At 56.0% G+C, this 16,251-nt stretch overlaps 5 protein-coding genes across 5 annotated transcripts; 2 read left to right on the plus strand and 3 right to left on the minus strand.

Moving 5' to 3' along the window:
- Positions 1-665: 665 nt before the first annotated feature.
- On the minus strand, positions 666-2,238 carry TRAVEDRAFT_58836 (guanylate kinase). The gene is made up of 3 exons (XM_008040673.1): positions 2,068-2,238; positions 1,801-2,003; positions 666-1,012 (listed from the first exon to the last, which is right to left on the minus strand). Exons 1-3 carry the CDS (start codon positions 2,189-2,191, stop codon positions 728-730), a joined length of 612 nt encoding a protein of 203 aa, XP_008038864.1. The 5' UTR covers positions 2,192-2,238; the 3' UTR covers positions 666-727.
- A 231-nt stretch (positions 2,239-2,469) lies between these two features.
- Positions 2,470-4,998, plus strand: TRAVEDRAFT_64997 (kinase-like protein). The gene is made up of 9 exons (XM_008040674.1): positions 2,470-2,632; positions 2,686-2,763; positions 2,824-2,946; positions 2,998-3,094; positions 3,168-3,273; positions 3,331-3,667; positions 3,808-3,957; positions 4,015-4,148; positions 4,235-4,998. The coding sequence occupies exons 1-9, from the start codon at positions 2,606-2,608 to the stop codon at positions 4,479-4,481; spliced, it is 1,299 nt and encodes a 432-aa protein (XP_008038865.1). The 5' UTR covers positions 2,470-2,605; the 3' UTR covers positions 4,482-4,998.
- A 1,020-nt stretch (positions 4,999-6,018) lies between these two features.
- On the plus strand, positions 6,019-7,590 carry TRAVEDRAFT_149022 (uncharacterized protein). Its single transcript, XM_008040675.1, has 10 exons — positions 6,019-6,192; positions 6,254-6,293; positions 6,374-6,425; positions 6,490-6,572; positions 6,639-6,709; positions 6,765-6,803; positions 6,854-6,892; positions 6,951-6,963; positions 7,022-7,147; positions 7,208-7,590. Exons 1-10 carry the CDS (start codon positions 6,139-6,141, stop codon positions 7,333-7,335), a joined length of 645 nt encoding a protein of 214 aa, XP_008038866.1. The 5' UTR covers positions 6,019-6,138; the 3' UTR covers positions 7,336-7,590.
- Positions 7,591-7,651: 61 nt separating this feature from the next.
- TRAVEDRAFT_168399 (clathrin heavy chain) lies at positions 7,652-14,034 on the minus strand. Its single transcript, XM_008040676.1, has 23 exons — positions 13,911-14,034; positions 13,683-13,848; positions 13,179-13,627; positions 12,645-13,127; positions 12,389-12,589; positions 12,060-12,338; positions 11,774-12,004; positions 11,647-11,718; positions 10,851-11,597; positions 10,117-10,798; positions 9,688-10,063; positions 9,586-9,637; positions 9,493-9,528; positions 9,338-9,436; positions 9,233-9,287; positions 9,058-9,176; positions 8,911-9,005; positions 8,697-8,859; positions 8,465-8,641; positions 8,135-8,413; positions 7,955-8,082; positions 7,844-7,901; positions 7,652-7,787 (listed from the first exon to the last, which is right to left on the minus strand). The coding sequence occupies exons 1-23, from the start codon at positions 13,992-13,994 to the stop codon at positions 7,761-7,763; spliced, it is 5,058 nt and encodes a 1,685-aa protein (XP_008038867.1). The 5' UTR covers positions 13,995-14,034; the 3' UTR covers positions 7,652-7,760.
- Positions 14,035-14,258: 224 nt separating this feature from the next.
- TRAVEDRAFT_168401 (uncharacterized protein) lies at positions 14,259-15,516 on the minus strand (the record flags this gene model as incomplete). The annotated part of the gene is made up of 8 exons (XM_008040677.1): positions 15,262-15,516; positions 15,175-15,213; positions 15,030-15,123; positions 14,842-14,975; positions 14,675-14,788; positions 14,544-14,618; positions 14,411-14,487; positions 14,259-14,359 (listed from the first exon to the last, which is right to left on the minus strand). The coding sequence occupies exons 1-8, from the start codon at positions 15,357-15,359 to the stop codon at positions 14,259-14,261; spliced, it is 732 nt and encodes a 243-aa protein (XP_008038868.1). The 5' UTR covers positions 15,360-15,516.
- Positions 15,517-16,251: the final 735 nt, after the last annotated feature.

The raw sequence follows: 16,251 nt of genomic DNA on the forward strand, positions 1-16,251 counted from the left end.
CACATCTTGCATGAGGCATCTACGATATATTATAGACGCCCATGCGGCTAAGAGGGTATGAACAATGTTTGCATCCGGGGCCCAACAAATGCGAAGCAGGCCACATAACTCGACAAGCAACACCGGAGAGGACTAATTTATACGTCTGGGAATTTTGGTTAGCAGAGGGGACGTGGGGAGGGAGATCTCGGGGTTTTGCAAAAATCCCAATACATGCAGAACCCCCTGAGCGATAGTAAGCAGATATGTGTACTATGTTCTGTTCATACTCTTCAAGTTTCGTGGCCTGTTTCGTATCTGTTGTGCACAGAGGATGAGAACTTTGCACATACCACATACTCTCTGACACCCGGGCCTAATATGTGTCGTAGATCCCTCACGCAAAACGCGTCAAATGCATAGCAAAAGAGTATAGACGTATTACGGGGACATATATCATGTATTTTAAGCCGATTGAAATACGGAGGAAAGATATACGGCGGTTGTACAAACACTTTGCTGAACCGGCTACCCGTACGGAAGTCGGTGGCTGAAAACTCGGAATTGTTGCCTATCCTCCGAGTCCAATATTAATTGTACCCTCACAAAATGCAGCCCTGATGTTCGGCCATCCATGTTCAATGTGCCTGCAAGATATCAGCTATACCAGAGCAATCGCAATCGGCGTGAAAAGTGTTGCAGAACCGGCTGAGTGATAGTACATTGCGCATCTATGTACGTCTATCGTCTAGTCATCCAGAGGGGGTAGCTGATCGCTCTCGATCGGTTCGCCGAGCGCGACGCGCTTGAACTTTTCGTACGCCCGGTCGAGGTCGTCATTCACGATGACCAAATCATGAGCACCCTCCTTCGCGTACTCAACCTCCTTGAGCGCGGTTGCGAGGCGTTTCGCGACTGCTGCCTCTGTCTCCGTACCACGGCCCTGCAGACGTTCCCGGAGCGCCGCAAGTGACGGTGGTGAGATGAAGAGGTAGACCGGGTTGAGATTGGTCGCTTTTATTTGGCGGACGCCCTGCGAGCGAGGGGTAGTCAGAGTTGCGATTCCGAGGGGATTTGGGGACGATTCGACGACACGAATCTGCAGGCGATTTCGAGCTCAGAAGCGCGATTTTGGCAAAATCGAGCAGAATCCCAGAAGCGCCTCCGGAGGAGCGGACTCTGGCCTCTGCGAGTCTGTCCTCCGACCGCCCTCACCTACCTTTCCCCGCGGTAATTCGACGCTAAGTGTGCATGCCCATGCGAATTGTCGGCATCATGAGCGCGATAACTCCTAGTGCTAAGAAATGGCGAACACTTGCAACTGGAATCATCTGCTGTGAACGAGCTGTACGAGCCTCCAAGACGTCTCTACTCAGCAGAACACTTTTGAGCTATTTTGGTCGCCGGATACACCACTCGGGGTCTGATATATGTGCTAAAATGTTCTCGATCTTGTGGGCTAGCTGCTCGACAGAATATACAGCTTTCGGGGTTCAGAAACTCAGCAAGTTTATCTCAGAATCAGGCTCAAAATCGTGTCTGGTGGTCAGGATACGACACGACAATCACCGCAGGATATCATGGCCCCCGAAAGACTGCAAGATCGTGAAGCAAATTATAACTGTCACTGATCCTTTGTCTCCGTACAAAGAGATTTTTAACAGTTACCATTTGCTTCAAGTTCATGGGCCTATCTAGAGTCTTGATATCCTGGGATGTTTGTCGTGCGACGAGATTTAATCCGCTCAGAATCTTCATCAAAATCTCTGTATAATCGAGAACGAGGGAGAGAGGAGACGGGGACCCGCCGAGCGTACACACCTGCGCCTCGATGTCGAGCAGACATCGCCTGTTCGCGTTTTCGATCTCCCGCACGGCCATGAAGCTCGTGCCGTAGAAGTTCCCGGAGAACTGGGCGTGCTCGATGAACGCGCCCTGGCCGATGAGCTCCTTGAATTTGTCCTGGGGCACGAAGTGGTAGTCTTTGCCGTCTGCCTCGCCGGCGCGGGGCGCGCGTGTCGTATCTGTGGTCCGGCCAGGCACGGTGTAAACTGTCAGGCAGCCTGGACGGGACGCGGGGCAGCTTACGGGAGACGCTGAAGCCAAACTTGTCCGGAAACTCGGCAAAGAGGCGTTTCAGGAGGGTGCTCTTGCCGACACCGGACGGCCCAGAGATAACGAGGGGACGCAGGAAGTCCGCGGCGGGCGACATAGCTGTAGCGGGGGAGGAGAACAAGGAGGAGACCAAGTTGAAGGAGGTGCGGGCGGGGAAGGCGAACGCGGGGCGGGAGTGAGGCAGAGGCTTGGACGATTTGGGAAGAATTAACCACGTCCCGGAATAGGCACAAGGCGCCCTTGGCGACAAAAATGGCCGCGAAACGCCACGAGGCACGGGCGTCTGCAGTGTCGGGATGGCTGGGAAGTGGAGGCGCCCGTGTGTGATTGAGCGGGAGAGGGCGGCCCTCTGCGTCCCCTCGTCCAGTCCCACCACCTTGCTTTCCCTTCCCGCCGTCGGGCTGCCCGTCCCCGCCCTCCCAGCCCACGTCGCCCACCCTTCCTATCCTTTCCACATCCTCCCTCGTTCGCCCCGTTCCGCCCACCCGGTCATTATCGCTTCTCGACCACCATGGGTGCTGTTTGTTGTCGGCCCCAGGTACGCCTCTCCTCAGGCCCCCTCACGACACGCACGCTGATCCTGCGACGTAGCCTATTGACTTCGATGGGGAAGTCAACCTATTTCATTTCATCCTCTTGCGGTGCGTCGGGAAGGGTGCGTTCGGCAAGGTCAGTCTCCGCCTCCTCTCCCACTGCGCCCACAAGTCCAACCGCATCAATCGGCTACAGGTCCGGGTCGTCCAGCACAAGCAGACGAGGGAGCTGTACGCGCTCAAGTACATTAACAAGCCCAAGTGCGTGAAGATGAAGGCGGTCGCGAATATTATTCAGGAGCGCAGGCTGTTGGAAGAGGTATGTCTCCTGTCGCCGTTGCGCGCATGCAATCGCTGACTGCCCCTGCAGATCGATCACCCCTTTGTGGTGAACATGAGATATGCTTTCCAGGACGACGAGAACTGCTTTTTCGTCTTGGATCTGATGCTGGGCGGAGACTTGAGATGTGAGCTCTACCCCAGACCGGTTCCGAATCAGGCGCAGATCCTCGGCGTGCTCACTCCGTATTCCCCCTACAGTCCACCTGGAACGTCTGGGTTCGCTGCCTGAGGAGACTGTGCGTTACTATGTTGCGGAGATCTCGTCGGCACTCTCATTCTTGCACGAGCGGAAGATCATTCATCGGTACCTGACTTTCGTGCACTGCATAGCTGAAACTTGCATTACTCACCTCCCTGGCAGTGACCTGAAGCCAGACAACATCCTCCTGGACGAGCGCGGGCATGCACACATCACGGACTTCAACATTGCCGTGCATTACTCTGACCGGCGGCTACTACAAGGCGTTGCGGGCTCGATGGCATATATGGCACCGGAGATCCTTGCCAAACGTGGATATACCTACACCATTGATTGGTGGTCTCTCGGCGTTTGCGCTTATGAGCTGATCTTCGGGCGTCGGCCATTCCGCGGCAAGACGAATAGTGACCTGACACACAGCATCTCCAAGGACTCGTTGCGGTTCCCGGAAGACGCGGAGAGCAGATGCAGTAGGGCTGGGATCCAGGCGTTAAAGGGGGTGAGTGTTCTTTCTTTGACTTGTGCTCAGGGGCAGCCTACCTGCGGAGGAGTTTCCCAATCAAGACGGGATGTTTGACGAAGAGGACAGGGGTGGGCTGGTTGAGACTCTATGATTGATTACTGATGGGATTCTCGCAGTTCCTGGAGCGTGATCCTACGAAACGCTTGGGATGCAGACAGAACGGACCGGCAGAGAGCTTTGAGGACCTGAAGAGGCATCCTTGGTTTTCAAGTATCGACTGGGATACACTCGATACCAAGGAGCAGACCGCACCGTTCATTCCTGACGTATGTTCACTTAGCCTGATCGTTCTTATGGTTACTTATCCCATTACCGCCTTCCAGAACAAGAAGGCGAATTTCGATGCGTCGCATGAATTGGAGGAGTTGCTATTGGAAGACAACCCGCTGCGAGCGAAACAACGGAAGGAACGCGATATCAGCAGCCTAAGCGCTGAGATGCGCCAGATGGAAGAGCAGTACGTCACTGTCTTCTCGCGCTTCTTCCGGGCGACTCTGTCTTCCTCGCACCGACTTTTGCTGATGTGGATCGTTCGATCATCAGGTTTACCCCGTACGATTTCAAGAAGATGCATCGTCGGTCGTATTACCCCCAGACGCAGATCGTCTCGACCGTGACAGCGACGTCCTCAACAGGGCCTTCTTCCTCACGGCCAGTGACGCCGATGACAATCGGCAACGACGGACCGCATGAAGGATACAACTACAACCACAAGTCCGAGCACGACATACCCATGATAGAACGGACATCGGGCGTCGAGATGGCCGAGCTCAGCGAAAAGGCCCTCTGAGGGCCCCTATACCCCCGCTGGCGCCATCTGGTGCTCGTCTATGTCTATCAACGTCAACATCGGAGGCCCTCGTCGTCGTCTGATTCATGCGGATATGGCTGCTCATCTCATCTGTACCCTTCTTGCTTGGTCCACGTCTAGGTCTCCGGTGTAGTCTTCGCTTCATATATCGATACCGTATCATCACTTCCTTCCAGTCTCCGGCGTTCCTCCCCCTGCCTCTCTACCCCAGACGCTATCCCCCCTCTCACCCCGACTGTATATGGCCCGTCGAGCCGCGCGCCGCGGACCCGGTGCCCATCGCCGTCGCTCGCTCGCCCCCCGCACGCACGTCACGCCCCGGATCCCGCGCCCGATCCACGACCCGCGCCATGCCCCTCACGTCCGCGCCCACGCACTGCCCGCCCGCCTGTCTGTCCATAGCCTTATTCTACGTGTACACCCTACCTCTATTTCCGCTGCACCATATATGCCCCCCTCCTCATCCTCCCTGCACCCTTTCGGATCCCGTGGTCGGCCCCTTTTACCCTACCCTCGTTAATATCCGCGTATGCCGGAGCTTCTGCTTGTGTGTGTTCTTTATTGCCACCCTTGCTTTGTCCTCGTCCTCGTTCGTCCCTCTGTTTCTCTGGATCGTGTGCCATATTACATGCATACTTCGCGGCGTCGCAATCTCATCTACCTTTTCTTCGGCGGTCTCTGGCGCGTCGTGCGCGGCCGGTTGGTCTTTCTTGTTTTGTTTTGCATGCGGTGTCTCTGCGTTCCTTCCGCTTTTCTTGCGCGGCTCCCCGTTACCGTCAGTGGCCTTTCGCCCCCGCCTTCCTGTCTTTTTGTGGACGTGTCCTTAAGCGACGCGATAGCGAACAATAAAAAGTGAATGCTGAAGCCTGTGCAGTGGACCTGGCCTGTGTGACCGAGGCCACCGGTATGGCTGGGAAGCTCAGACGTCTTACGGAAGACCATTCTTATCCGTTTTGAATACTGAAGACGGCGAAATTGGTGGGACGAGGCTGGCTGACTGCGAGCGAGCGTTTAGCGGCAAAACTTGAATGCGAACTTCGGTTGGATGCGCCGGCATGTACACATACACCCACATCATATGGCAATTCTGCGAGGACATCGGGCCCCAACATGTGGCGGCATTTGTATTCGACATGGGTATGGGTTAGGGGGGCAAATCCACGCATACCCACTTGGAAACACCGTCTATGGGTATCGAGGTTCAAAGTTTGTGGTTTATCATGATGTGGGGGGGTTATGGGTTAAGAGGATGTAGCCACCTGCGACTGCCCTGCGAGCAAGTCATACCATATAGTCGTCTTATTACGTCCGCGCGTGTGTAGTTCGCCTCTTTTTTGAGGGTGTTCATGCAGCACGGACGGTGAATTTGAGACCTCGAGGCACGGAGTCTGTTGCGGTGGGTACGCGCCGCACGTGGCTTGAACGTTGTAGGACTGAAGAAAGTCCAAAGAAGCGAAGGCCATTGCTCTCCCTGCCTATACCCTCTTCCTCCCCATACCCCTCCCCCGCTCTCCTTCCCTCCGCCTCCGCCGCCCTCGCCGCCCTCGCCGCCGCCGCCGCCCTCGAGCCTCTCACGACCGCTGTACAGATCCGCCGCCCGACCCCGCAAACCAGCGCAGCAAGTCCGATCACGCATATGCCCAAGTGCGGGAAAGCATCCATGACGCCATCGTTTGGAAAACAACGGCCTGTGCGGGACACCCTGCTGCTCGCGCGATGGGCATGCACTGACCTACGTGTGATGTTTGCAGATACAGCGCAAGGTAGTGGTGTGCGGAGACGGCGCGTGCGGTACGTCCGTTCCCCACACATCACAAAGACCCCGCGCGGGAGTCAACGATCCACTGCTAACGCAAAGCTCTTGTGTATAGGTAAGACGTCGCTGCTGAACGTCTTCACGCGGGGCTGGTTCTCCACTGTGTAGTGCGTGTTTATACTTCCCGGCCCTCGCCTTTCGCTCACCACGGCACGCGCACACGGATGGTAGTGAACCGACGGTATTCGAGAACTATGTGCACGACATCTACGTGGATGACCAGCTCGTCGAGCTCAGCCTCTGGGACACCGCCGGTGTGTGCCCTACCCCTGCTCGCGCCCCCCGCTGCACGCCGACTCATCTCTCCAGTCCGTCCTTAGGCCAGGAAGAGTTCGACCGCTTGCGCTCGCTAAGTTATGCGGAAACGCATGTCATCATGCTCTGTTTCTCGGTACGTGGCACATCCCCCTGCACACCCCGTCCGTGCGTACGACCGTCGCCTGCAGGCAGACAACCCGACGTCGTTGGAGAACGTGGAAAGCAAGGTACGGTCTCAGTTTCCCTGGCTTGCGCCTCCGTTCTCACGAGGCCGCAGTGGGTTCCGGAGATCCTCGAGTACTGCCCAGGCGTCAAGGTGAGCACGGCCTTTTACTCCGTATGACAGAACTATGCTGAGGACGCACGTGTGTCAGCTGGTCCTAGTCGGTATGTATACCCCGATGTACGTGGTTCCAGAGATCGCGGCATATTGACGGCGGTGCAGCGCTCAAGTGCGACCTCCGAGAAGACCAGGAGGCGCAGACACGGCTACAGCGCTATGGCATGCACACCGTGCAGTACGAGGAGGGCCTCACCGTCGCCCGTCGTATACGTGCTTCCCGCTACCTCGGTACGCCACCGCCGTCTATCCTCATCGGTGGTCACCCTAATCGACCCTCCACACGCGCAGAATGCAGCGCGAAGCACAATCGCGGGGTGAACGAGGTGTTCTACGAGTCCGCGCGGGTATCGCTCAGCACGCGCCCGAAAGGCGCAGGCACATACGCGGGCGGGCGCGGGGGCTGCATCATCGCCTAGCACCGACGCCTCCCACCTTCCTCGAGTGTCGGCTCCGACGTTTCCTCTTTCTTCTGGGCGACTGCGTCATCTGGATTGGTATATATGCCGTTTCTCTCCTTCCCGCCCGCAACGCTACGCTATGCGTCTGGCTGTACCTACACTCCGCTACGTTACGCTAATCCCCGTTAGTACGCCCGTCCTATGACTGACAGTGTCCTTGTGCTTGTAGCCCCTCGTACACGATTGATGGTATCCTGATTTGCGTTCCACGTCGACCAAGTTTTGTGGACTGTTACCTCACATCCAGAACCCTGAACCATGCATGCTAAGGAGAGCGGATGATGGTAGAGAGAATCCGTGAGAATGGTATTAACGAGAGTTAAACATGTATGCACTGAAATTACGAAGGTCCGACATATACAACTATACCGACAGCGACCACATCAGAAGCCCCCAAAGCCCGTCATCGACTGCGAGACGGTCAAGTCAGTCCATGTCCGCTAGAAATAAACGCAAACACACTCACAGGAGGAATGCCGAAGCCGGTGCCGTTAGGCATCATCGGAGGGGCCTGCGATGGGAAGCTGCGACAAGGTGAGTGAAGATCCTTCGAGGGGACGGCGACGGAGCAACTTACCCGTTGCCTTGCGTGAGCATTAACCTGCCGCCGAGGCCGGGCTGGATGATGGGCGCCTCGGCCTCCTGCTGCTCCTTCTCGGTGTCCTTCTTTGACCGCTCCTTGACCTCCTTCTCCAGCTGAGCGAGCTATGGAACCCTGTCAGTACCAGCAGCACAGGAAAAGGCCCGCAAGACCTACCCTCTCGATCGTCGTCCGTGTCCGCTGGATTTTGTAGGGCATGTAGAAGTCGTTGAGGCCGTGCTGCCATGACAGCTCCTCGACGACGTCCGCACGGAGCAGGTCGAAGCAGCAGTAGAGCGTCGCCGCGAAGCACTCCTTGTTGCCGATGTCGACGAAGTAGGACAGGATGTCCTCCGCGATCTCCGACGCAGCGGACGATGCCGCGGTGACGATCGCGTCCTTGTACAGTTTGTCCTGCTTGGACAGCGCGATGGACTCCTCCCACTTCTTGTTTTTCTGTAGCGGAAAGTCAGTAAGCGAAAAGCGGAAAGGGGTCAGCGGACAAACCTTGTACAGATGTGCGGCCAATCTCCTAAACTCGAGCAGCTCGTGCTTCTCCAGCTCGCGCGCGAGCTTCATGTTGTTGAAGTTGTCGAAGCTGTCGATTGAGTCCCGAAGCGTCTTGTAGTCCTCCTCCTCGATAAGCAAGTTGTTGTACGCCTCGTTGACCGCCTCGATGTTGAGCTATGTATTCATATGTCAGCGAAATAGTAAAGCGACGAAGCTGATGTTCACTCACGTGCTGCACCGCGATGAGATATGAACGAATGAGAGGGATGTGGTCGATCTGCTGGAACATGCGAACCACCCGCGAGTGGTCAATACGGGGAATCATAACCGACAGGAGGTCCGTGAGCAATGTAGGCTGCTCCTGGAGGTAGAAGGTGAGAGCCTTGTAGTAGCTGAAAGAGAATATTAGCGAAGAATCCGGAAGTCCGATTCGAGAAACGTACATCTCGACGTTGGCAACCCGGACGACGACGTCCTTGAACTGGTTGTGTTCCCAAGCATCCGCGGACCGCTCGATCATAGCAAGTGCAGCGTTGTCCTACGCCGATGTGAGCACGCGGCGAGGAATGAAGCAATTCATGTTCACTTACGAATTCGTCGTACTTGATGTACAAGAACACCAGCTCGGGCCAGAGGTGGGCACGTTCGGCAGCCTTGATCACCTTGGGGATGTTGATGCGACCAACGAAGAGCTTGAGGTGCTCCATGACTGAAAACGACTGGTCAGAACTCTCGTATATGCAAGGACTGGCTGGATCTACTCACGCTTCTCCGGCTTGTACTTGCTGTAGAGGATGGCAAGCTCCGTGAAGATACCCATCTAGAATAACTTTGAGTATCAATCCGTAGCGGCGAGCTATCTTCACGTACGTGTGCCCGCTCCAAGCTCAAACCAGCCTCGAGAAGCGATAGAACCTCGTCGAAGAACCCGCGACGCTCGTACATTTGCACCAGTGCGGAGAGCTCTTCCTGTATAATTCGTCAGTCTCGACGTTCGACAAGAGTCCGTGTGTTAGACTACTTACCGCGTGCACAACGATGTTGAGACCACAGATTTGAGCCTAAACACGGGGCCGTCAGTGACTTCAAACATGTGTACTTTTACATCATTCACTAACCAAGCGGAACTCGCCCTTCTCCACACACGCAGCATGAACCTGCTTCCAGACCCTGCAGATATCATTAGTGATTTGTCCAACAGCAACGTTGCGTATACTCACTGAGTGTTGCCAGCCTTCCGCGCGCTCTCGACCGCACCCTGGTTCTCACCAAGGTAGATGAGAGTAGTCGCGAGACGCGCCCAGTTAGAGATGCTCGTGAACAGAATCTTTGCAGCCTGGTACAGCTCGTCCTCGAAGCACTTCTCGCCGACCTCGAGCACGTCCGCGACGTTGGTCATCGCGAGGAAGTCCTCCATGTCGTGGAGACGGTCGGTCTTTGCGTACGCGTACGCTAGCTCAGTGTCGATCTTAGGCTCGCGGAGAGACTTGCGCGCCATCTGGAGGTAGCGAACGAGGTCGTCCGATTTGCCCGCGCGGCTCGCGATCTCGATGACCTCAGCGTAGTTGGACGGGTCCTCAGCCTTGATATACGAGTCTGCCAATACGATGAGCGAAGTTGATTGACAACATAGTAGAAGACAAACATACCGATGGCGTCCTTGATGCGAAGACCGTCGAGCTGGGCCTTAGCAAGCCGGCTCCATACTTCGGGCTTGTCGACCTTGTTCGCGTACTCCACACCACGGTCGAGAGAGACGACGTGCTCGACGAGCACGTTGATCGCCTGTGCATGCTGCTCGTACTTCTTGAAGATGAGGAACGCCTCCTCGTACAGGCCGTGCTCGATGGCGATCTTTGGGATCTCCTCGATGTCGTAGTTCTGCAGCTTGTCAATGTAGCCAACGACCTTGCCCTTGTCCGCGCGGATGGCCGTGAGCATCATGAGGTTCTGCAGACTGCGGTTGTCGCTGAACGGCGAGGGCTCGAGGATGATCTTCTCGAGGATCTCGATGAGCTCGAGCGGGAGATCGGCCGTCAAGAACGCCTTGACGGTGATGGAGACATCATCGGGGTCAGTGCTCTCGGGGAGGGCGGTGGCCACGATCTGGTCAATGAGCTGACGACGGTGGATGTTGTCCGGGCGCAAGACCTGGGCCCAGAGGTCGGGTTGACGGCGGCGGGCGAGGTACCGAGCCTGCTGCTTGAACATCGCATTCTCGTTCGTGATGTGGATGAGCTCCTCGTCGCAGAAGCCCTTCGCATACGCAATGTACGCGAGGTACGGGTCGCGGGCCTCGCAGAACTTGCCGACAACGAGAGGCTCGTAGAGCTATATTGGAAGTCAGCATACATGACACCGGGGAGCAGCCAAGCGTGCTTACGTTGTTCTCCTTGAGGAACTGCTCCGGGTTGCTGTTCGAGTCGATGTAGATCTTCGCCAGCGCGTTGTACACGGCCGGGTCCTGGCTGCCCTGCTGGACACGCGCCTCGAGCCAAGGGAGGATGAGCTTGAGGCGGTTCCTGCTCTCGACCTCCTGCACAAGCTCGTCGATCGGGAAGTTCCCAGGCACGGAGGCCAAGAGCGACTTGATCGTCGTCTCGTCGCAGTCGACATCGAGCAGGCCACCGATGACCTGGGGCGTGCGCACGGAGTTGACGCGCGTGACGTACACCTCGATGAAGTTGGTGAGACCACGCTGGTAGAGGTACAGCACGAGGTCGTGCACAAAGTCGAAGCGGTCGCAGACGATGATGAGCGGGAGCTGGTCGGTGAGCTTGGCCTCCTTGAGGAAGTTCTTGACCTTCTCGGGGTTGTAGTAGTTGCTCTCGCGACAAATGCGCTCGACCTCCCGGATCTGTCCAGTGCGGGTCGCAGCCTGGATGTACTTGAAGTGGACCTCAGGATCCTGGCTGAGGTTGACGACCGAGCCGAGGTAGTAGTACAGACCCTCGTAGCTCTTGAACGACTCGAACATCTCAATAAGCTTCACGGGACCGAGAATGTCGGAGTACTTCGTGGCGATCTGCACAGCGATCTGCAGGTTCTGGCGGATGTTGACCCGAAGCATCTCCTGCATGCATGCAAACGATTGCTCGGTCGTAAGGCGGCTGAAGTAGTCCACAAGCCACTGATAAAGAAATCAGCAACAAATACAAAGTGCTTGTAGTGAGACGTACCTCGACCGGGAACGCGGTCGTGTGTACGATAACACGCTTGATATCCGCGAGATCCTCGTACAGCTCAAGCGCCTGACCACCAATGTCAGTGCAAGGTCCTCAGCGAATTTATTTTGCAGGGACTGACCCTCTGGAGGAGGCCGGCCTTCTCGCACAGGTTGGCAATGCGAGGGCGGTCGAAGTGCGTCAGAATCTGGTTGACGAGGATGGCATCCGCAACTTGAGGGGCGTGGAGCAGGTTCATCTCGAGCAGACGAGTCTGCAGATGAGCCTGCTCCGGCTTGTTGTCCTTCAGCGCCTCCAGCAAGAACGACGTTGCCGGCTGGATCATGTTTTGCGACATGAAGATATCGACCACCTATGAAGACAAAATGAGTACGCGTCCATGTCTCCAATTTCCCACTAGCACATACCCGCTCGACGTCGACCAGAGGACCACCTTCGTCCTTCACCAGTTGAGTAGCGAACTCGGCGCCCTTCTCAGGGTTGGTGCGCATGATGTGCTGTAGCAGGCCAACGAAGTCGGGCGTGTAGCCGGTCTTCTTGGCGTACAAGAGGATCTTGTCGATCTGGCCCGTCTCAGCGAAGCATGCGATCACCTTGTTGTGCACGTTAGCGCGGAGGTACACGCTCAGCGCAAGCGTCATGTCGTATGGCCGGACGATGTCACCGAGCTCTTCGCTGCATGTGAGCTGTGCACGCATTTTAGCACCAGTCGTCGCAGGAGCAAGATGTCACTAACCTTGTTCTCCTTCAACCACTTCTCGAGAAGCTGCTTGCGGCCCTGCTGCAGGACAGGACGCGCCAGCTCCAGCGACTCGTGTTGGTTGAGCTCACCCTTCTCCAACAATATACCGAAATACTGGAGGATCGGGGACAGGCCGCCCGGTGGTGAGGGCGCCTGCTTGAACGACTCGATAACCTGCGCAGTCCGGAGGATACCCTGTAGCAATCTTGTGAGCTTGGAGGCAGGCGCTCAGAAGCGCAAATCAACAGACCCTGGGCGAGTTCGCAGCAATCTTGGCAGCCTCTCCATACTGACCACTCTGGAAAAGCTGCTGGTACTGCTTGATGTATAGGTCGTCGGCACCAGGGAGATTCGCACGGCTCGCGAGCTTGAACGCGAGTTCCGTGTTGTTCAGCGTCGTTAGGATATAGGGGACGATAGTCTGCTCGTCAACGCTGACGCTCAACACCTGGCCCTTCTTGTTGACACCGATGATACCATTGGAAGCCTCGTGCTCGGCCGTCACGAAGATGGTCTCGCCAGAGATACGGTTCATGTAGAGACATGCGCCAGACTCGAGGTCGTAGAGGTGGATGAAGCCGTACTTGGTGACGAGGTAGATGATGCCGTGCTTCTTCGAGACCTGCATTGCGACCGGGAAATCGTTCGTCGCCTCTGGAGGAAAGTAGACATCGACCGCCTTCTTAGTGAACGGCGCGTCAGGTGCTTGGTGGTCGATCTCGACAATGTGGAGCTAGAACGCATAGTGTGAGGACGAGCTCCAGAGGTATGACAAGAGACGTACCTTTGCGCCAGTGGCAGTGCGAACCGAGAAAGTGAACAGTTTTGTCGGCTTCTGGTGTCCATCAAGCTTGAGTTCGGCGAATGACGCTGCGTGACCCTCGATCGGCTGGCTGACGCCCCGCTCCCTGCTGTACAGTTGCACGGCACCCTTGACCTTGAACGCCGCGGGGTTCGTCGTGTTGCCCGAGATACCAATGAGGACGAGCCACTTTTCATCAGCACTCGCCCGGTAGTTGATGATCTGCGCGCCGACGAGTGTGGGATGACGGTCAAAGATCTTCTGCGGGGGGGAGGTCGCGTCCGAGATTGTCCAGTGGAAGACCGCGGTTTCCGTGACAAGACCAAGGGTAGTGTCCGAAATCCACTTCCAGAAGACGACATCCTCGTTGTTGACGTGTGACTTGACCTTCTGCTTCGTCTCGATGTTGAACACCTGCAATGTGCGGCCAGCTGCGGGTCGCACTGTTAGGCCATCTTAGGGATTTAATGAACCGTCTAGGCGCACCTTTCAACGCGAGAATCTTCTGGTGCGGGTGCATAATGGCCGAGTCGGCCGTGATTGGTCTCCGCAGAACATTGTTGGCGTCTGCAAGGTCTACGATGACAACCTGGTTCGCCTCGTTGACCTTCTCGCGCACGCAAATGAAGTGGTCCGACTCGAGGGTAAGGGTCTACGACGCGAGCGCATGCAGTGAGCATGAAGGTATGGCAAAGTCTCGAAGTGGAAACGGACCTGGAAGGATATGGACGCCGGCTGTATACCGATGGCAGAGAGCTGGAGATGTTCACAGAACGCGATGGGCTTAGAAATATCCATGGTCGGTCGTGAGTCGTTAAACCCGGCGCAGTTCTGTCCTGCAGCGAGCGGAGGGTAAGGGTAGGTGGAGGGAGGAAGAGGGAGGAGGTGCTGTAAACCAGGGCGCTGTTTGGGTTGACGTGTGTCTTCCGCTTTCGGACATCGCCCTGACCGCGCGGGCGTCTCCCATCATAACCCTCAACCGCACTCCTTGCGCACTCCCCTTAGATTTCACTTTAGACGAGGCGTGATAAATACAACAGGTCCTATATATGTTGTAACAATCTACTCCTCGTTAAGAGCTAGAGCCTGCTCAATGTCGTCCTCTTCGATTAAAGCCGTAGCAGGTGGCGCATTACCATACATCACGCGTTGCAAGAGGATAGCTGCGCGTATGATCAGTAGGGCTCTGCGTAAACGGTACGCGCAGTACATACCGCAGTCAATAGACAGTTGGAATATTGCGCAGACCTTGAACTGGAGCGGCGAACCTTGTAAGAAGAAATATACCGCCCTGCGGCGAAGTCAGCGGCAGTGCAAGCCCAGGACACCGACTCAAATGCGACTCACTTGAAGGAGTCTCCTCCAACCCAACCAATCAAGGTAGACATGCGGAAGCCGTATAGAGATCGTTGTTTGTAGTTGCTGCGAGTCGGCGTGCAATGTAAGTTATGGACGCAGGCAAGCGATACACGACATACCTGATGAGCTGCGGAATAGGCAGTGTACTCTCCAAGCCCAGGGCAACGAAGCCCAAAATCGATACGAAGAGCTCTGACCGTCCCAGTATCAAGAACAGGATAGCCTGGCAGAGTCTGTCCGTTACAAGTCAGCACGCAGTTTAATATGGACAATAGTTGACGCGCACATGAACGCGGCAAGGAATTCGAGATATTGGGTGTATGTTTCCCATTGCCAGAAGGCGAATGGACGCGTTGACACACCCAAGTTCTCTGGGCTCAATCTGGGACGATATCTTGTACAGATGTAGAGGAGGGCTAGCTTGAGGCCCGGACGCAGTCAGCAAGAATACGTCATCTGGAGGGATACACATACCTGAGCCACAATCATGAACAAGGACTGGAAGAGCAGCGCGAATTCAAAGCGTGCACTCAGCCAGAAGAAACATCGCGTGATGTTTGCCAATAGACTGCAGATATTAAGTGTGGTGGTCAAGGAAGAGAACAGACAGGAGACTCACAGGATAGCACAGACGTCACGGGAGAAGCCTGTTGAGTCTCTACTAGAAGTCAGGGCTGTAGTGCATAACGAAGCATAATATACGTACTTCTTGCGCACTATTGAGAAGGCTTGGTCGGCGTATACTAGCGGAGGGCCAACCGCCATGCCGACAGAAGCCACCGTGGATATCCATGCTGCTACCATTGTATGTGTAGAGTCCCTTCACAAGGCACCACAGAGCTCCTAGATAGATGTGCAAGTGTGTCGGTGCGGCAGTGAAGCAGGACAATTATGGGCGCGAGCAGAACGTTATCCGGCCAGAGAGAGCGTATGAGGCAGCGTCGCAGTCAACGAGGAGAGGGAGGAGGAGAGGGGGAGGAGCCAAGACGCGCCGCGTCGAAAGAACACCCGTGATCGAGCGCTACGCATGGCGAGCACCGGGTCCACTCACTCCGCCGTCTTGCTCTTGACCACGTCCTCTTCTGACCCGCTGTTCTCTGGCTTTCTTGGACCGTGTGCCGCGATGGATAGCATGGATGCGCGGACTCGGGGAAAGATCCATGTCAACCCCTCTGGCTCTGTGAACTTCTCGTATGTCCTAACTCTGTACCCGCTTCAACATCTGCTCACCCTCCCCGCGTCCTTCCAGCTCGGTGCTATCCCAGCGTTTGCTAGCGGATGTCCTGCTTGTGATTGCCCTCAATGCTGGAAAGGACTACCTCATGTATGACGTCGGCGTATTCTGGGTACTCGTCCGAGTTCTAGCGTGCGGCGGATTGGCGGTCATGGTGTGGCTGTTCGCATCCGGACAGTTGCAGAAGAAGCAGGTTGCAGAGGTGCGTCGGTTAATTGTGCATCCACAGCGAACGAATTCCAACAATACCTCAGTGGTCTGTCGTTGGAATGAGCTCGCTGCTGCTTTTCCTGCGACAAGCAGGCTTGCTCACCGCGTTGTACCGACTACCTTCAACTCGGTACGCACATCACATGCACCTCGCATCCTCGGTCACTCACAGCATTGTTACATAGTGTCATACTGTTCACTCATTTCTCTCCAATATGGGTCAGGTCATTGACTAGTCTCTCATCGGTAAGT

This window comes from Trametes versicolor (assembly GCF_000271585.1).
Source record: "Trametes versicolor FP-101664 SS1 unplaced genomic scaffold TRAVEscaffold_6, whole genome shotgun sequence".
Lineage (NCBI taxonomy): Eukaryota > Fungi > Basidiomycota > Agaricomycetes > Polyporales > Polyporaceae > Trametes > Trametes versicolor.